The sequence below is a fragment of the Gallus gallus genome, chromosome Z, assembly GCF_016699485.2.
Source record: "Gallus gallus isolate bGalGal1 chromosome Z, bGalGal1.mat.broiler.GRCg7b, whole genome shotgun sequence".
Lineage (NCBI taxonomy): Eukaryota > Metazoa > Chordata > Aves > Galliformes > Phasianidae > Gallus > Gallus gallus.
In genome coordinates, this window is record NC_052572.1 from 10,139,222 (window position 1) to 10,160,559 (window position 21,338).

The following is a 21,338-nucleotide window of genomic DNA, read 5'->3' on the forward strand; positions in this document are numbered from 1 at the left end:
CAGCACTCATACACTTTCATCTCAACCTGGAAGAGTTTTTCACCCATTCAGGGAGTGATTAGGCAGACAAAACCGAGCCAGGACTACTCCAGGTATCTCCATGCAGCGTGCTGTTCCACCCTGGCAGCTTGAAGAACTGCATGGAAAAGCCTCCCCCATAGCAGCAATAGAGCAATACTCTAGGACAGCTGCTGCTTCAAAACAGACTTTCCAAAAAGCAAGCTGATATTACTAATTACAAACCAATGCAGAGTTGTCTCTGAGCCCCTCAACAGAGAAACTCCAAAGCATACTGCAGCAGACCAGAGGAACAAGATGGAACGTGGTGTTGAAGCTACTAGTCCATTCCTGGAGAAGTAAAATGAAACTCTCCAAACCAAGAGCATCCTCAAGGTCCCAAACTGTTATTCATCAACAGCGCCTTGGTCAAAGAGCAGCTGACTAAATTAAACATGGATGCTTTAGATGCTGAAAATAAATCATGTTTGAGTAAGAAATGCCCTAAATTTTGGCCTAAATTGGGTGTGGAAGACTCTAAAATGGGATCATAAGAACAATGATGCTGGCCCTTATCATCAAAAAGTAGGAAGTCTGTCTTCATAATGGCAAAAAAATCTCAGCTAGGGAAAATGGAGCACATGGTTCTCATTAGCAACAGCCACATCTTACTGGTTTAATAACAGAGTTTTCAGAAAGGAACAAACCCCAAATAAAGCCCTGAGGGATAGCATAATAAGAACAGATATCTAAACACTTTGTACTCCATTGGGTATTGTCTCTCTTCTTGCATTAACAACAAGATAACATTATTGCTGGCCTCTGCAGACAATTCCTTTGCATTTTAGGAACAGAGACATCTGGCAAAGGGGAAGCAGCATACTGACTACTTTTTGCCACAGAATCTTACAAATCTGGGAGTGCAAGTCATCAGCTCATTTGCAGTCACAGTGCCAATCTTTATACACTCACTGAATTACAGGCTCTTACTTACAGAGGGCTGTTATCACACCTGCAAATCCACGTCTGATTCACCTTCCCAGCACTCACAGACGGACAGGTTATTGCTTCTATTCTGCCACATGGTAGGATCAGGAGCAATGGCCGGCCTGAATCACAGCCACAGACCCACTTGCAGAACTGCAGGATGCTCACTGCCCATTGGGAGCAAAGGCTGTGCATTTTGCAGGGTTTTCAATTGGAAGCACTGCCAAGGCTGTTGTGGCTTTGCAAGCCTGACAACTGAAGCAGCAGATAAATAACCAATGAGTCTTGTCACTGTCAGTGAGTCTAGCAGCCCACAAAGAGAAAAGCTGGTCCACACCTGATTTTACAACATGAAGAAACTGAAAGGTAAAAAAGAAGGAGTAATCCATATCATTGCAAGAACCTTCATATTTGATTTGAACTCCTGAAGGTTGCAGGTTTCCTGGGACAGGAGACAGCAAAAGAGAGCCAATGAAATAAAATCAAAGGGAATTTATTAAAATGAAGTTGTTTCAATCTGGAAAACACAAAATCTCTTGCTTTGAAAAAAGTCTCACACAACATTTAGCTGTCAAAAAAGCTTTCCTCCAGTCAAATCATTCAAGAAAAATAAGATGTACCAGCAAAAAAAAAAAAAAAATCCAGTGCTGCTGAGTTGTTTTTACTTAAAAAAAAAAAAGTTTTATCCAAACCCAGAACAAATCCTGCTTTAGTGAAGGCTCTCTGATGCTTACAATGCACTATTTTTTGACACAATGACCCCTCAAACATTTCCACTGGACATGCAAGTAAGAGATGTAGGCTAATTATTGGTGTGTTTTTGTTACCTGACTTTTGCAGATTCCTGAAGAGTCCACAGCTCTCCTAGGGGCTGGAAAGCAAAGGTCAAAACCTCTGCTCTCAGCCTCAAACCAGCACCAACTGTGACCTCCACCCTTACCTTGCACCAGTGACGTCCACGCCAACCATGAGCTGTCCGTTCAGGGAGAGGATTTCGTCCTTCAGCCGCACCCTCCCGCACTTCCCGGCTGGGCTGTTCTTCTTCAAGTCTGTCACCCAGATGCACCCTACGTCAAGCACCGGCCCCTTATGCCCTTTTCTCTTCTTTCCTCCTCGCCGCTTTTCCCCATAGTCCCCCAGTGCAGGGATGTTCCCAAAGCTCAGACCCAGGACCTCTGTTTTACGCATCTCCTGAGCCAGGTAGACAGTGCAGATCTCCGTATCCGAAGCCCCGCAACTCCCTGCCTGCAGTTTGCTCTCATCCACTGAGAAGTTGAGCTGGATGTACTCACTCAGCTTTTGGACAGCTGCGTGGCACAGCTTCTGCTCGGCCCCCTCAGCCCCCTCCCGCCGGCTGTTCTGCAGCCATTGCCACAGGAGGGGCAGGAAGACCCCCGCGTTGTCCTGCGTGATGGGCATTGCAGTCTCCGGGCATCCCCTCATTGGCTCTCCAGCTCCCGGTTTGGCTGCCTGTGGCAGCCCCCTGTGCCCCCACGGGCCATGCTGGAGCAGGGACAGTTGCCCAAAGCAGGCCCCATCTGATCTCGCAGGGACAGTGTTTGCACTCTCTTTGATCACAGGCACAGTCAAGGCAGGACACTTCTTGCAGACACGCCACAGACGTTGGTGGATGAAGCAGTGTAGGGCTTCTCCGTCTGTCTACACCTCGCCGTCAGGATCTCCACCCCACCGGGAACGATGTCTCCTTCCCACCACAGTCACTGTGCCTGCAAGGAGAAATTGCACAGTTAGAAAGGCCAAGCGCTGTGGTGCCCACCAGCCCCAGCACCCCGCCCGGGGCAGCACCCGCAGCGGCTGCTATGGCCGAAGCCGCTCTCCTGCGATTTACCACTTGAGGGCACCAACTGCTCTTCTCAGCAAGGGAATAAAAGGTCACCCTCAGCGCCTGACCCCTCCGACAAGACAGCCAACAGACAGTCCTACAGGTAATACAACACAACCGGCTGCACCGAGGGGATGCGTTGTGACATAGCTCTCACCATCACCTGAGGCTGGCTGATGCTGAAGGACAGGCAGGGACTGGCTCACAGACAACTACACCCAACCTGCAAATAAGACATCTAAGGGACGTGGCCACTCGGTTTCCTGTGACAAGAAGAGCTATGTGGGTAAGCTCTCCACTTTACATCACAGCCTGGAGGCATATAGGCAGCCACAGCTGGGCACTAGCAAGTAAGAGGGTGAGACAGGTGTTCTCTAGGATCATTAGGATCTAAGAAATAAGGAAAAATCCTGATATGAGCAGAGTCTGTTGACTGGCTTCTTTTCAAGAGTGATTTTCCAGCAATATATGTGGTTCAGTGAGCTGTGCTCCTGGCAGGCAGAAGAAAGCAAGAGCCCCACGCAGGACACAGGTCTCACAGGTGGAACTGCCGTTGCATCAGACAGAACAGCTTGTAGCTACAATCTAGAACCCAAAGAGCATGAATAATCACAGAAACACAGAATATTCCGAGTTGGAAAGAACTTGTAATGATCACTGTGCCCAACCCCTGGCTCCACACAGGATCACCCAAACCCAAACCCAATGAATGTTCTCCAAACACCTCTTGAGCTCCGCCAGCTCTGGCTGTCCTGGCAGGCTGTTCCATGCCCACCGCCCTATGGGGCAGAGCCTTTCCCCAACCCCCGGCCCTCCCCTGGCACAGCTCCATGCCGTTCCCTCGGGCCCTGTCGCTGTCACACAGAGCAGAGCTCAGCGCTGCCCTCCGCTCCCTGTGAGGAGCTGCAGCCGCCATGAGGCCTCCCCTCAGCTCCTGTGGTCTGGGCCCAGCACACCCAGGGCCCTCAGCCACCCCTCACACACCTTGCTCTCCAGAGCCTCACCACTGTGACAGCACTCCTTTGGACAAATAATAAAGGCAGACTTACAACATGCTGCAATCCAAAATTTACATCCAAAGTTTCTGACAGTAGCTCTAGAAAGCAGGAGTGATCATACAGCCATATATGCACCGGGAAACATAGTTAAGCACTTCAATATCTTATATGCCTACAGCAACACTGGTGAATCCACTGCTTAACTAAGACCTATGTCTTAGTTAAAATCTCAGATTTAATTTAAGACTAAACTGGGTGCAATAAATCCACAGAGCCAACAAGGCTGAATGGGTCAGACTGCCTGATAATAACTGACACTGCAGTAATGGGAGAGCACAAGCGCAAGATATCTGATAGGAAAGCAAAGCAGCAGAAGACAGAGCATCCTAGTGCTTTGGAGCAATATTCTTGCATAACTGATAGGTCAAATAATCAGTGGGGAAGCACCTACAGAGAAGGATGTGTTGGGGGTAAGAAGATGGAAGGAAATGTGTGTAGAAGTGGCTATGAAATAATGAAATCTGCCATACACTAGGGATTGGGAACAGCAAAACAGGAATGCCTGACTTCTATACACACAGAAAAAAAGCAAAAAAATAAAAAAACCTGCTAGGCAAGATTTCATGCAGTGAAGTTTAAAGGAAAAAGAAATCAAGGTGAGCTGTAGTTTCTCAAAGTAGTAATATTTTGTGCTCAAAAGGCACGAACACAATAACATTTCAATGCAAAATAAGGATCAGAAGGCTTGGCAGCATCACAAGCTCTACATGTGCCTCAAAGACAAGAAGAAAGACACTAAAAGGTTACAGAGTAGGAATTAAAAAATAGCATGAACATTCAGCCAGAAATATGAGAAATATCAGGGCACAAAAACAAAATGAAAATTGGAAAAGATTGAAAAAGAATAGATTTTAGTATCCTTCTTATGTATATCAAAATGAAAAGGCAGTATTAAGAACAGTGTTGCTCAAACAGAGGGAAAGTTACTGAAAAGTGACAGCAAAAAAGGCAACGTTGGTTTGATTTTGCTTTAGTCCTAGTTACAGTCCCCTGCTAAGCACAAGGGGTTGGTACAGTTAGCACTATGACACACTGTCACTGCAGAGATGCACTGTCTTCTCCCTGTTCCATGCTGAGGTCAGCACTGTGCCCCAGCCAGATATTTCCGACCACATGGAACAAACCCTTGAGGACCAATTGAAGGAATCTCAGACAACTCCCTTCCTGTCACCTGTGACCTCCCCTCTGCTCACCTGTGACAGCTCAGACAGGTATGGAGCCAAAACTCATGGAAAAGGCAAACACAGTGCCTGTCTTGAAGGGCATTAAGACAAGCAGCAAAAGGATGCCTTATCAGTCAGTTTAGCCTCAATCTTCTGAAGAACTCTAAAACAATCAAAGAAATAGTATGCTTGTCTGTGGAAGATAATAAAAAAAAATGAGCAGCAGCGGAGGAGACAAGGAAAAAAAATACTTATCAAACCAAATTAATTTCTTTTCATAATAGAGAAGTTGTTAGATGTCATTTATCCGGGCTTTATTATAGCTTTTGACATCGTCTCAAACAACTTTTCTGTAAATAAACTACAGAAACTTGATTAAATGACACCACTATAAAGCCATACCCAGAGAGTAGTTATTAATGGTATGCTGTGAAAACAGAGGGACGCTGTGAGAGGAGCTCTGCTGGATCTATGTAGTCTCTTTCTGCTCAGCATATTCATTAGTGACCTGGATGATAAAAGACAGTATACTTATTAAATCTGCAGATTACATGAAGCTAGGAGTGACTGCAGACATGCTGGAGAACAGCATTAGAATCCAAAATGATCTTGGCAAAAATTTAAAAAAGAAAAGATCTGTGAAAATTGGGCTAAAGTTCAAGAGAAAGCAAGAACTACTGCAAAGTATCAGAAAAGGAAAACTGCACACAGATAGGGTCGGGTAGGCAGCAAATCTTTGGGAAGAGATGCAGTTTATTGTGAATCATACATGTCAATGCAGACTGGCTGTTGTAGGGGGAAAAAAATGGTCACTGTCCCAAGGCTTGCCTGTCAGGAACCTAAAAATGTCCCTAAACTACAAGGGGGAAAAGAGCAGTCTATTCTCCTTGCCCATAATGGAATAATGGATATGAACGACATCAGGACATAAGTAGGTTACTGCTTAGATAAAGAAGGCCAAGGCAACAGACACTGCCTGAGTATCTCCTGTGACTCCACCACTCCTGGTCCCTGTGGCAGGTTACACAAATGCCAGGAACATGGAACAGCAGTTATGCTGTCTTGGGCTCTTGGAGGGTGTTCTTCACTCAGGGGGTGGTGATGCACAGGAACAGGCTGCCCAAGGAGGCTGTGGATGCCCCATCCCTGGAGGCATCCAAGGCCAGGCTGGATGTGGCTCTGGGCAGCCTGGTTTAGTGGTTGGAGACCCTGCACATAGCAGGAGGGTTGAAAGTCGATCATTGTGGTCCTTTTCAACCCAGGCCATTCTATGACTCTGCGATTCTCTGGGACAGACTCAGTCTCTCCTACATTCTTCCCTTCAGCATCACTTTCTACCTTAGTGATAGCAGCGTGAAAGTTCATGTAATTGGTAACATCCAGCAAGTTGTAACAACAACATCCAAAAAATTGCTTCGACAACAAACATCGATTTGGCTACCACTAGCCACACAGGGTTCAGAGCCATTCCAGTTCTAGAGGTGATCAGACCAGCATCCTTTTTGGTCTGATAATTTAAGGAGATTGGAGAGGATAGGGCACTCCCTCTTAGCTGGTTAATTTTGAGTGGACGTGCTGTGGGTTGCTCTTTGCAATTTGTCCTTTGAGTAAAGGCACTGGTGCTGGCAGTACTGGGGACCCCTTGAAAGCAATTTTAGTTTCAGATGCTCCAAAAACCTGCCAACTTCTCTCACTGCATCACACATGTCATACAATTTACATACAGAAGACTGCCTTTACGCCCCTCTTGCCATTGATTCTTACCTGGAGTAAACCAGGCCAGTGCCAGGATAGCCAGCTCTGTGGGGACCAAGTCCCTTGTGCTGTGGACAAAAGCCCCTCTTCAGGACATAACTCTCCATGAAATAAGACTTTGTCTTTCCTGCTTTGTATCCCCCTGGAGCCACCAACTGCCATTCTCTGGACAGTGATTCAGTCTCACAGCCTACCTGGCCTTCAGTAACTGTAGTCTGGTGACATTTTTTTTTGTTTGCATTTTAGAGGTTGAGATAAACTGACCAAGGTTTTGCAGCTATGCTGCTAACCAGGATAAGAACGTCTCAACTGGAAGGGTACTGGGACAGGGGAAATCCTACTTTATTTTCTGGGTGCAATATGGAAATAATTTCAGTCCTGTTCAAACAGTGGGGTCATGATGGTGCTGGGACAGAATAACCACTCATTTCCAGGCGGACCCTTGAGGGATGACTCCCTCATGAGCTCTCAGTTTAGAAAGACTTCCCACATTGTATATTGGTTGGAAGGTATGTACTGGCTCACTTTGGCTACAGTGGAGGAGCCTGGTCTCTCTGCACTAGCTGCCAGCCACAAGGATCTGCTGGACATCATCAAATCCAGCCTTCAGCTACCACAGCTACTCTCACCCTCCACCCAGTAGAGCTACTCAAATCTTAACTTCAAGTAATGAGGTTTTATGCCTCTGTTATTTTGCTGGGAAGGTGTCCCACTGCACCACGTAGTTGGAAATGATGTGTAATTCAGCTTCAATCTATTCATAATCAGTTTATACCCACAGACATGCAGTTTATATAGCTCTCTGCTCTTCTTTGTGTTTAACAGCTCTTCTCACCTTCATCTCTGGTGCGTTTCATCCTTTACCTACCTTCTTCCACCCACTCAAGACATGCTATGAAGGGTTGAAATGCCACCCACGTAAATGAACTGAATATCTAATTCTCCGAGAAGTTTTAGCTCTGACTCAGGAAGTAACGTCCTGCTTTAGTTAAGTGACTTTAGTCACTTTAGCTTAGTTTAGTTTAGTTAAGTGACAGCTTTTGAGGTTCAAGGCATTGAGTTAAACATGGGTGACTGAAGGTGAAAGGAGATTGATTTTTTTTAAGGCTTTCTTAGGGAAGGGCCATCTTAAATCATTGCTTATGGAGGAATATTTTATTTAAGAGTGTTGACACTGAAATTGTTAAACAGCATATCCGGATATTTAGGACAAACACACAGCTTGTTTTTTTATGACAAGCTGAGCTGTTTCTTCCTACATCACTGTCCTCAAAGGAGTGATGTAAAGAGCCACAATAATCACTTTCTCATAGGGGGCAAAGGAAATAAAGAGAGTCATTAAAATGTCCCATTACTGACTTTTAAAAGGTGATTTGTGTGAATGGCCAACACATGATACTCCAGGATAAGCCCTCTGGCATATCTAGACCAGCCTAAAGCTCCAGAAAAACATACATACAGTTATTTTAAAAATTCCTTTTATCCCCTGAGTGATATCACTTTATAATTGCTTTAAAGGTTATGTTTGACAGATACTGTTAGTCTTTAATTTATAGATGAAGGCACTGTACTCGTTTTGTCAAAGTCATCCGGGCATTTCAGCACCAGAGAAATAAATCCACTACCAGAAAAAGACATTCATTTATTAATTTCTGTTCAAGTGTAGCTTTCATTTCTTCTACTTTTTACTTAGTAGCTAGTAGCAAATTATGTAACAATGGGGAAAAAATCACCTAGGAATGGAATAGAGCTGTTTCACTAAAAGACGTACCACTGTTGAAGGACAGTTTTATTGTAACTGTCCTTCAGTCTGACAATACCAAATGCGTTTTATTCTGGATTACCCCATGGTGCAAATCAGATACAGGCACACGATTATATTTCTGCTGAATTAGCCAGAGTGCACAGCTACAGGTCAGCTTTATGCCAGCCATGGGAAGACTACTGATATTTGACCTGGCATAAAAATTTAAATCTTACACTGGCAGGCTTTTAGAGATTCTGAGCAAATTTGAATTGACAGCAAGTTTTATAGCAGTCAGCATGTTGTATCTCATGGCCTCGATGCGTTGCACACAGCTATAAGAGCCCTAAGGCTGGATTTACTGCACAGCCAAACCAGCCTCCAATTTGACCTCACCACCAATAACCAGCGGGAACACAGAGATAGGAAAACTCAGATTCCTGTTCCATAACGTCAGCTGAACGCCCATCCGAGTTTGTCACCGTGGGCTCTTTTTGGTCAATAAGGAGAAACAGGTACTCTTAGGAAATGTGTATCAGACCTGTGGTAGATGTTTACCTTCAGACTAGACGTGTGGTCTTTTTTAGGTGAACTTTCTCCTCTACCGACTGAAAGCAACGTGTGGCTAAGTCGTACAGAGATATGTGAATATGATCAGATGGGTCCTACTCTGAAACATGTACAAAGAAAAACTGGATGTAGAAAAGTCTAGTACTGTATAGCTCGTGAATGCAGTGTCAAACTTTCTGCCAACTCTTGCAGAAAGGTTCCCCACAATGCGTTCCTCACTGCCTTTCAAGTATTTATGTTGACTAAATCAAAAATCAGAAGACCTATGCAAACATCCAGGCTTCCTAAATCAACCCTGGTAATTGCTGGGATGTTTACAGTATCAGCCCAAGCTCTGAGAACAAAGAACAGTTCACAAAGAGGACACTGACATAGGGAAACATATAAATGTAAAACTTGTGCAGAAAATGTTACAGAGGCCAAAAAAAAAAGGGGGGCCCAAAAGTTAGTTAAAAACCTTCCCATGTACTGAGCTTTAGCAGCAGCACTCAAGAGAAGCTGCCTCAGCTCCTGCAGAACCCACCATTGCCCCTTGGTAGAAGCTGCTTGCTACTCCTGGAGCCCCAGAGCTCTTTACTTCCTCTTTATTTCCACGTCCATGCAATTCTTCATCACTGCCCTCTCAGAGTCTTTCTCCCCCCACAGTACCCAAGGACACTTTCTTTTGACTCAGAAGTCTCCACAAGTCTTTAGCCACATCTTCATACAGATTCTAAATATAAGCATCTCAACAAGGGGGCTCTTACAGAGGGACACATTTCCAAAACATACCAACCACTGAGAAACTGCAGACACTGAAACACAAGCAGAATTAATACAGCATTCAGATGGCTACCAGGCCAGTGAAATTATACCATCACTCAGGGTCCAGGCTACCCTGGAAAGCAGTTCCACTGGACCGGGAACATGACAGGATTTCACTGAAACTACTTCTGGGCTTTTGGGACAGTGAGCAATCATACCAGCAGCCTCACGTCTGGAATCAAAGAAAACCAAATCCAGCTGTGTTGCACATGGTAAGAAAACACTGAGCTGGGGCCATGACAATGCAGCTTCACTGGCTGGTCTTTTACACGTTAAACAACAACTGGGTTGTTTGACCTCCTCAGCTTGGCAAGGAGACCTTCAGAACGTACTTATCAACCTACCAAAACTGCTGTGGTGTGATTCAGGGACTAACAGCGAGCTTTTAAGCTGGAGAGACAGCCTGGCTAGAGCCGAAGGATTGTGTTTTCCATGATCATTCAGATGAATTAAAAAGAAGACAGCAGGGGAGGAAGCATCTGTCTGGCCATCCATTATTAATGAGAGGATCAAATCTAAAACTCTTTCTGACACTGATACAGAAGCGCTTTAGTATGATCAAATTATTCTCTTCAGTCCTCACCCTCTTTTTACACACACTGTCTCCAGCCAGCCTCTTCTCCAAGTCTGGATCAGGTGGAAGGGTGGAAAAGCTTTGCAAGTCCTAAATGACTTTTTAAATCTTTCCTATATTCTGTTAAGCTGAAGTTAATTTGAGTATTGAAGAAAGATAGGCTTGTTCTTTTGCATTCATTCAAACCAGAATGAAAGAACTTATTTCAAAGGCAACACTTAAAATTATCTAATTCTCACATAATCCAGTGTCCCAGCCTATAGCAAAGCAAGAGTCTATAGCTGTCAGATGTTGAAAAACATCTGCCTGTAGATCTTTAAATACTACTAAATTTAGTAGCAGGACAGAAAAGGCTTGCTTAAGTAAACAGGTCATTGCAAGCTTGTTGAATGATAGAAGGGCTATATTAAAAGAGTTAAGAGAAGAATGGCACCCATACCATCCTCCATTTCAGCATCCTCTGTACGCCAACATGCCTCATCATCCTTTGGATCTCTTCCATTTGCTGAACTACGCAGAGATGGTGCTGGGAAGCTCCGCTGTGAGTTTTCAGAGTACTCAGAATTCATTTCTGACATCATTTATAGAAGCAAAAAACTGGAGTACCATAATTAAAGTCAGCGATGCTCTTCTGGATTTACTTTACAGTTGTGCAGCAGCAAAAGAAAACTAATTTTAAGTATGCAGATTCCTAGAAACATCCGCTTACCAAGTTTAAAATAGCATGGCTCTCTCACACAGACACAGAAAATGAGCCAAAACTACAGCCATAAAATATAAACAACAGAGCTAGACTTTAAAATTACATTTAGCCATGTAAAAAAGTGACCTACTTTTCAAAAGCCCTCACTACTGTCACCCCCTTCTATACAATCTTGAAGTAAGCGTGCATCCACATCTCAACACACGCAAAGCCAAACCCCTCATTTGTGGGGCTCTCAGAGGAAAAGGACAGAGCTGCCACGTAACGTACTGAACGCTCCTATTGGAATTTACTGCACACAGTAATTCCTTCTGAAAACATTAAGACAAAAAACGTTCTGTGTATCTGTAATTATTTTTAAATGCTTCCACTTTTCTCAAGACCTTCCTGTGGGAAAGACCTCTACAATAATTATCCATAAAACAAGAAAATGCAAATAGCATGTTCATTTTGGACCACATTGTCTGCAGGAGTCATGAATCCAGAATTACAAACAAACCACAAACATCTGATGTTCTAATACTGCGACTATATACAAAACCAAATGTGCCTAACAATTTTTTTAATTGAATTTTTATAAACGCCAAGAAAACATACAGCTTTAAACCCTGTGAACTGAAAAACTAAATGCAGTTGGAAGATGGACTGCTGTGATTCTATTATGTTACTGGAAAGGCCAGAATTAAAAACAAACAAACCTGTTTTGTATTATCTCTTAACTCTGAATTAAGACAAGCAAAACTATTTCCGGATTTAACAAGACTGATTTCCATATCACTATTTCCAAAATCTATTAATCAACTCTAACCTGATCTCAGCACTGGAAATAATTAAGCATCAGCCTGCTGTGAGTGTTCTCAGGCACTTGTGCCAAGCAGAGCTTAAGAAGGGGTTTTCCAGGAAGATCTTTCCTGCCTGCGCTCTACAGGATGTTGTAACACTGTTCTCTCACTAATTATCACCAGGGATGCCTTGCTTCCCACTTAACTGCGCCTCCTTTAAGCTTAAGGATGTTCAGATAGCAATTTACATCTGCACTTTCGAGTACCACAGACACCTTCCTGGAAGGTGTAAACGCCTTTGCCTTCAACACTAGATAGTCAGATTGCACTCATACTCTATGAGGCGTCAATTCAGCTATGTGAAGCCCTTCAGTGCATGTGCAGCACCCAGCCTCCATCCTCACAACCCTGCCTGGCAAGTGAGAGCCCAAGTGAAGGCCACTACCCATCACAATCCTATGGAGGGCATCTCTGAAACCAGGTTACCTGCTTGATCCCAGCGGTAGTCTGCTGCATCCTAAATGCAGGATTTTTGCAGCTGGAGGGTGGGTTACAGCTTTGCTTCTGTTCCCACCATCAAGTCAGTGCTGAGGTTTTTGAGACAACAAAGGTGACCTCTGAAGGACACAAGCAGGTGAACCATAAGCCCGTCCTCTTAACCTCCAGCTGAACTACAGCAGCCTCCCAGAGCACTGCACGCCAGACTGCATTTTTCTTTCCCCAGCTGAGGGTTAACCCTGCTGGTAGGAACTCACAGGAGGCAGCAAGCTGTCACCTCTCACAGACAAGATGCTGCTGATGCTAACTCTGACCACAGCACACCCACCTCCCCTCAGCTAGACCTCCCAGAGCAGGAATGTGGGAGCTTCTTCAGTGAAGGTCACCAAGGCAGCTTGTGTGACACCAGTCTGAGCCTCCTCAGACCATTCTTGGGCAATGTATGATTGTGGTTTTGGAGGTGACCAAAGTTAAAGGCTGTTTCAGAGGTTTCACACACAGACTCAGGTTCCAGGCATAGCTGGGCAGAGTAAAATATTGTGGTCTCTGGTCTTGTTGCTCTCAGATGATTTTTTTGGTTGATTGAAAATTATCTATGCAGAAAAAAAAGGGGGGGGGAGAGCACAGAGTAGAAACAGAGCAATTATTTTTTTTTGTATTGAAACACTATTTTTCTCCATGCTTCTCCATGCAAATTATTTTCTGCCAGGACTGCAGGACCTGCGCCCAACCACTAGAGCCTGTGCTCCCAGAACAACCTCAGGAGATGCTCATCTCCTGGAACTCCACCCCCAGGCTTCAGCAGAGCACAGATACCACAACCTACACCACACTGTGCAGACAGCTATGAAACTCTGCTCCTCTAATCACTGAGCACTGGTTAGGAAACTCATTGTTTACCCATTTACACTAATTGGCTACTTGCCTGACTTGCCCAGAGAGCTGTGGGGTCCCATCCCTGGAGGTGCTCAAGGCTGGGTTGGATGGGGCCCTGAACAGCCTGAGCTGATGGGGGGCAACCAGCCCACGGCAGGGGGTTTGTGTGGGGTGGGCTCTGAGGTCCCTTCTAACCCCAACACTCTGTGATTTTGCAATTCTATACAATCTCACATACAGTCTGGGGCAGAGGTTTCAAGCACAGAAGCAGTTGGCACAGTAGTGCTCATGTGTTCCTCTGGTGCTTTAAAATACTTCATATATTATATGAATAAAGCTCCAATTAAAAATGCATAAATAAATGTTATGGTCTATAAGTAATGATTCACTGCTTTACCCAATCACACGGTTTTATGCAGTCATCAGCTCCGCAAAGACGTGGAGAAAAGCCTGGAAAGCAAAGCCTTGCCTTCGGGCATTTTAAATATTCAAGTTTCTGAGCCAATGCTCTTACTAGGCTGAAAGAACACAGGAGCAGGTCCACTCGGAGCAAACACACATAATAATCTTTACCATGCCATACGCTATTGCTATTAACCATACGCCGGACTTAAAGAGACATCATATGCGCTTTCATGTATTATGCTGTTCAGATGTGTGTAACAGCGGGTCATATTTAAACGAAGTCAGATGGGTTTTCTGAGGCATGGCAAAGATGTAAGTACCCGCAACAAGCTGACAGCCCCACGTAAGCCCTCACCATTGCCGTTCTTTGTAGCAGGATATAGCCATTAAAAGAAAGGACACAAAACAGAACCACCACACACCCGCCTTCCCACAAAACTTTTACCGTGAAGCTTGAGCCTTGTCGCCAGCCATTAACCACCAAGTCTCACTTACCTCAAACAGACTTTCCAAAGCTAAAAAAGTGCTACTGCAACGTTGGATTCGAATATTATAAATTAAATACACATTTGTGTTTGTTTTAAGAGAAATGAAGGGGCGTTGTAATAAAAAATCCAGATAAAACTGAATTCATATTCCTCCAGATTTACTTAAGCAATATTGCTTATATCAGCAGACTTACCATGGGATTAGGAGTTAAAACACGTATATCTTGTCACCAAAATATTTCCAGACACTGCTAAATCTATAAGTACTCAATGCCCAACATGTAATTCAGCACAAGAAGATCCATCCCATGTCTTTGCTTTTGAAAACATTTCTCCTAAATAATTTCACCTTCAGAATCATCTCCAGAAACAGCAGCTCAGGCAGGACGTGAAGATGGTGTCAACGAAAGAGATTTCACAGCCACATCCCTGCATCTGAGCAAACCGTACGTTTTTAGGGTGCTGATGACAAACATTTCACCATGAGCAGCCCCCAGGCAGGGAAGACCCAGTGCCAACAGGAACAAAAAATACAAGTGAGTACACTAAAACTCTTTCCGGGCAGGAAAGATCAGGGGGAGCTGGAAGCTGAGATCCCGGCTGCTGGGGAAGCTGGAATATGATGAAGGAAGGGTTGCTCTTTTCACCACTCAACGGACAAAGCTAGTACATGCTTTCATGCTTTGCAAGGCCCATGTTCTCCTGGCAGAAGCAAGGAGTGCAGGATCCACTTCTTGGCTGCGCTCTGTGTAGAGCAGCAGGAGCACTCCCCAAATAACCCCTGTCTTAAATGATTTCTTAGGAAAACATGCTAAGTGGGAGCACAATTTCTCTCTGCTCTCACTACCTGGAAAAGGGAATTATCTTTAGCTCTTGTATGAACTCCAGCTGTTGCAACACACAAAAACGTATACAGCTGTCTTCAGATCACCTGGAAAATAACAGTTCTGCAGCCTTGTAACTTAGGGCTTTATAAGGTGAACTGATTAGGCATTATAGCATCTATCTCATATATTATCTCACTTTGTAGCTTTGGTTTCATTTCCTTTGTTCTGTCCCATGATAAAACACCAGGCAAGTATGTATATGTCAGCATGGCACTTTGTTTCTAAAAGCTAATTAAAAATACATTATTTTAAAAGGAAATATATGAAAGTGACTTTGGAGGCCTAGATTTTAAGATGCTTTTTTTTTTTTTTTTTTTTTTGACATCTGTTTGCTGAGTGCACGTAATTTCTTCTTTGAATTATTTAAATATCCCAGCACTTTTCTCAGAAAAGGAAAGCTAAAGTCAGATGCCCAGCCTCAAGATGGAAAATCCTAAAAATGCAACCAGATGGAGTTAGTCAAAAATCAGAATTTTCATCCCCTGGGAAAATCTAGTACTGTAAAGAGCTATATTCACTGGAAATGCAGCTGAAAACCCCTGTATAAACCTGAAATTTCCAACAATTTTCATTATAAGAAATCTCAGATTATTTCCTTCTCTTTTGTCTTTTGCTTTATTCATGCACCACCATAAGAACCTGAGGAGTTTCAGTTCCTCTCTTACAGATAAGGTTGCTGAACATCCTCACTGCTGCTCCTCACTGCACTGGGAAGATCCCACCATGCATCGCAGGAGGCAAGCTGAACAGGAGGCAATGCCTTTTGTGAGGATCCACACCTCACACAAATCACCCCTGAAGGCTTTCCTACTAGGAATATCATGCATTATGGAGGGGCTCTGAGAGCCTGGTTGAGCTGTAGGCATCCCTGCTCGTTGCAGGGGAGCTGGACCAGATGTCCTTTTAAGGTCTCTTCCAACTCAAATGATTCTATGATTCTACAACTCTGTTTTCTCCTCTGACAAAACACTGACAGAAAATTTGTCACTGCCTATACCTAAAGCATGCAAGTGCAAACACTAACAGAAATCCCATACGGAAGGAAGAATTCAAACAGGATTTCTCAGAAGGACGTTCTGCCAAGCGATATTGCTTTTGTTTGGGTAGTTTTCACATACCAGGTAACAATATTTAAATGTAAACAAATAAATAAACCACTGCAATTACATCAGAGTTACTCTCACCCTTGGAATTTCCAACCTTGCAGCCCTACTGAGACCTCCTGGGACTTCTGCATTGCAGCAGTGCACGTGTACACTTGTGTCTTAAAACTGTCCATCCTTCATTAAAAATTCATTTTATTTCACAAAATAATAATAATAATAATAATAAATAAATAAAAAGAAAGGAAACGAGTAAATAAATAAATAAATCTAACGAAGATGCAAGCAAGCTTCCTGGATTATCATATGAGAGGGATAAAAATAAAGCAGATGAGCTTCAGAAGCACTACAACACTTCAGAGAAAGAGGGGAAAATGCTGAAAATAAGGTTGCCCGGATACATTATGTTGCAGTTCATCATGTTAAGAAGGAAGTAGATGCTCAAGGCTGGGTTTTAGCCTCATTCTCCACTATGTCCCATCACATTCATATACACACCCCATCTCACCACACATCCAATCTGAAGGGCCAGCACCTGCTCTCCAGAAATGCTGGTGGGAGCCTGAGCTCTCCATAGGCAACCTCTTGTCCAAGTGCGCAGACTATTCTCAACCCTCAGCTTGGCTACTCAAAAAGCAGGGAACAGGGAGGGGATTTGTAGCACTCAGTAACCAAAACAGATGGCAGGAAGAGGACAGCATCTGTGCTCACATTTGCTTTACCCAGGTTGGTCTCACTACATCTCCAAACTGTTTTGGTCTCTTCTCACAGGACTCAGAAGCTCATTTTGGTGCCAGACCCCACTACAGCAATCAAGGAGGACCAAAGAACACTGAACCTACTCTCAAGCCTGCCTCAAACCTGCATAGACATGGCAGGATCCTTCTAGGATGAGCTGAACCAGCCCTTACTGCTGCTTTCCACTTTCTCTCACTTTTCTGATTTTTCTTATCTCTGTTCCCCTATGGCTGCTGCAGGAAAACTAAAAGCAGCAAGGTATGAGCAATGCAAGGGCAGTACCATGTGGTTGGTGCACATGTCATCCAGCTTCACTGCAAGAGAAACAGCCCTGCTGTTTGCTGGGAATGGAGCAGACAGTGTTCTCCAGGTCTTTGCCCCCTTGGTTCCGGGTTCCACATGCATGTCCAGAGAAGGACAGTGAAGGTGTGAAGGGTGTTGAGCACAAGTCTTCTGAGAACCGTCTGAGGGAACTGGGACTGTTTTGTTTGGGGAAGAGGAGGTCCAGGGGAGACCTTATTGCTCTGTACAGCTATCTGAAAGGAGGTTGTGGTGAGGCGGAGGTCGGCCTCTTCTCCCAGGCAACAGCGATAGGACTAGAGATGATGGCCTCAAGTTGTACCAGGGGAAGTTCAGATTGGATATTAGGAAAAATATCTCAGAAATCTCAGAAAGGGTAGTGAGGCATTGGCACAGGCTGCCCAGGGAGCTGGTGGAGTCACTGTCCCTGGAAGTGTTCAAGAAATATGGAGATGTGGCGCTGAGGGACGTGGTTTAGTGGGCATGGTAGGGATGGGTTGGGGTTGGACTAGATCATCTTAGTGGTCTTCTCCAACTTTAATGATTCTGTGATTCTAATCTCATCCCTATGGGAGATAGCCCAAATGAGGGACAGAAGCTTGGTCACAGCCCAACGTAGCATCCATGCCAAACCACTGCAACACATCTTCACGAAGATCAAGACAGCAGACAGCAGCCTACCTCTGCTACAGACACCTTTGTGAACTGCAATGCTGATCTTTACATTTAGTGCAGTAAAGGCTTCAAAGAGCAAAGGTACATTTGGGAAAGCAGACAGAAACCCAGCCAGGCTGCCCTTTTCAGCCAGCACACAGTGAATCAAGCACAGGACCATGGCCTCAGAGAAGGAAATTCCCTTTCTTCCTTCACCACCTCCCACCCACACACACCAACACAGCTTCCCGACCATTTCCCCACTCTCCACTACAAATGCTGTGAGGTATTTTATTAACCCTACAGTAATGCCTGCATAGACCCAACAGTCCAAATCACCACAGCTGCTTTAAGCCTGAAGGCATGGTCTTCTACACCCCTGAAAGGGCATTTTTACCCCCAGACCCTCACTTTAAAAGCAGTGGTTTTCTAAAAATCACAGACAGCTCCAGCAAGCTTCAGACATATACTGGAAGTCACTAGACTAGAAAGCAAACCTCACTGGTGCTGGGAGGCAAATTTAATTATATTTATATTTTAATCTTGGCGGCTACACAAAACATTTGTCATGAGTGTGGTGAGAAAATGAAAATTCAAAAGCTGACATTCTAGCTACAGAAAGTTCTAAGTCCAGCCAGTGAAGCACAGAATGGTTGATGTTGAAGGACCACGTGGTCCAATGTCTGCTCAAGCAGGGATACTGCGAGCAGGATGCTCACACCCACATGGCTTTTGAAGATCTCCAAAGAGGAGACTCCACAGCCTGCTTGCAACCAGATCCAACAGGACATCATGGCTCAGCAAGCTCCTTGCTGTCACTCTGTCAGTGCTTGATGTTCTCAAATGTGCTCTCTCATCCCACGGTTGCAGATGGTGACAGGGCCGGGATGGTTCCCTCTTCCTGCTTTGGGGAATGAGGGCTGGTGTGCACACAGGGCTAGGCAGGATGAAGACCTGGTCTTCAAGTATAGTGCCTGGGAAAGGTAAGATGCAGGAACACAGCCAGCAGTTATCAGGACAGTAGGTCTCTTATTTGACATGTCTTAGGTTGTCAGAGGCAATCACTAAGCCCCAGTTATCACAGCTCAGCTGCAATGCACAAATTGCTATCCAATGCAAACTCCACTGTGTGCCGGAGTCTGAATTTCCCCTCCAAACATATGATAGTGGCTTGCTTGCAAGTCACCTCTAATTTTTATTGTCTGCTACAAACCAGGCTGCATCCAGTGCTATGAGCCATCTGTTGGGGATATCTGGTTTCAGGGTCTGGCTAAACAGCGTTCCATCGAATAATCAGTGGAAAAAATCTTCCTTAGTTTTACTTCTGCATAGAGAAATGTTCGAACACGAGCAACAGAGCAGTGCAGGGAGACTCCTCACTTACAGATCTGTGCAAACATCCACAGACAGGTGCCGAAGAGTATGAGTACCTCAGAAATCATCTGTTTGGGAAAGAAGAGATATCTTGGACACTAGCAAACAGAATATATTCCTGAAGCACCAAAGATGAATCTTTTGGACTCCATGGAAATAACATCTTGCAAAGCTTAAGAATAAAAGCTATTTAGACATCATAGAAATCATTCAGTTTTTGAAGCTTGGGACCCAGTTTGAGTCCGGGTATTTCATTTGAGCTGTATATGTGTAATCATGACTACTACATGTCTTTCTAGCAATATTCAGCAGGAAAATACAAGATGAATCTCAAGACCTGCCAGCTTTAGATCTCCCATTTGCCAAAAAGCCCTTAGGGCAGAGAACTTGCTGCTAAGAAACCCAAAGGTCTGGAACAAAATCAAAGCGACTTTTTGCAGCCATGGGGATCTGGACCTTATTCTGCTCCGGCTGTACATAATTTTTTAATGTCAAATATTCTTTGCATTAACATGTCTTCCTGTCTTGGGCAAGGACAAAGGGAGGTAAGTCTTCAGATTTCTTGACTTTAACCTACTACAAGTGCCTTCCTTCAGCGGCCAACTGTCCTTGTTCTGTCAGAGAAAGCACACTAACCTATTTCACAAGTATCTCAGCGGGCCTCTGCTTATCTCCCTGCTTGAAATAGGGTTGAACAGATCCAGCACATCCCTGCAAATTCCTCATCAACAATTTCTTTTTAATCTCCACTGATCAACATTCTTCAGCCTCTCTAGGTAACTTGTTCCAACAGCTCCCACCATTATGGTCAGAATTTAATATCCGGACTAGTTCTCCTTTACTCCAAGCCTATGTTCATGTGCCATTTTCTATAAGGTGTCAGAAGAAGAAGGGATATGGGTACCAGTGCCTATTTCATCTTCAAAATTCTTGGAAAATCACAGGCACAAACCAAAGGAGAGAGAGAGAGAGGACTGAGAATTACTGGGCAGAATTCCTGTGTTAGTTTTACTCTCACATTAGACAAATTTGTCATTTTTGTTTTACTCTAAATGCTAATGTGTGGCAACACCAGCTGCCAATTTAGAGAGACATACTTAGCATGCCAAGATTTATGTCCCTATGATTCGCCTCCCATACACAATCCTTCTAACAGTCACCAACACTTCCAGAAAGACAGATTTACTTGGCACTCTTGAAAAAAACACTTACTTGATGAGTGATGCTACCTCAAATCACAAGCCTCCCAAACTCAGAGCTCTTTGTCTAATGAAAACTATTACTGCTGTTTAATAAGTTCTTCAGCATTTAAAAATAGCACTCCTAATTTCCTGCTCCACCGAGCACCACCTTGACTTCAAGTCAAATTATTCACAACCTCTTCTCCACCCACCCTGGGGGATATGAGCCTTGCATTTTGGGGCTAAGTACTTCTCTCAACAGCTGTGAGCAGCTCTCTGAAGCAGCAAGGACTGATGAGCTCCTAACAGTATCCGACATCAAAGCTAAGTCACCACTTTTTTTCCTACTATTTACTCCAAATGTTGACAAGCACCATCACCAGCAAGGTTTCTTTGAAGCACCTTACACTTGACCACAGTATTCTGAGGAGAGTATTTATTAAAAGGTCTGCCAAAAAAAGATTAACTTAACCTGATGAGCCAGATTGAAGAGTTTTACCTTGCTCTAATTCTCGCCAGACACATTTCTCCCAGAAAAGTACCAAAGGCAAAATACTCACCTGCAAAACAAACCAGAGCAAAGCCCATACTGTGCCACAGTGTGTCATGAGCCTTAGTGCTGATTCTGAAAAGCAGAACTGTACCTAGATCTTGCACAGAACCCTGTGGAGCACATTGGATCTGCTTGCGTAGGGGTCAACCAGAAGATATAGGCTTAAAAGTGCTGCAGGAACCATCAGAGTTCTCACCTAAGTCCAACATCCCTTGGGGCATGAGCAGGGTTGATCTCACCTGGAGAGCTTGGGTCTTCATATTCTGTTTCCTCCTTCAGAAGTCATCATTAAACACTTGTT

At 44.2% G+C, this 21,338-nt stretch overlaps 1 protein-coding gene across 5 annotated transcripts in view; it reads right to left on the reverse strand.

The window, feature by feature from the left end:
- Positions 1-21,338, reverse strand: part of PDZD2 (PDZ domain containing 2) — a 194,379-nt gene that overhangs the window by 133,192 nt on the left and 39,849 nt on the right. For all 5 annotated transcript variants that reach the window (XM_004937166.4, XM_004937164.4, XM_046905544.1 and 2 more), the window contains one exon: positions 1,925-2,711. In XM_004937166.4, the coding sequence (XP_004937223.2) occupies positions 1,925-2,427 (503 nt within the window). In that variant the 5' untranslated portion in view covers positions 2,428-2,711. The remainder of the gene's footprint in view (positions 1-1,924; positions 2,712-21,338) is intronic.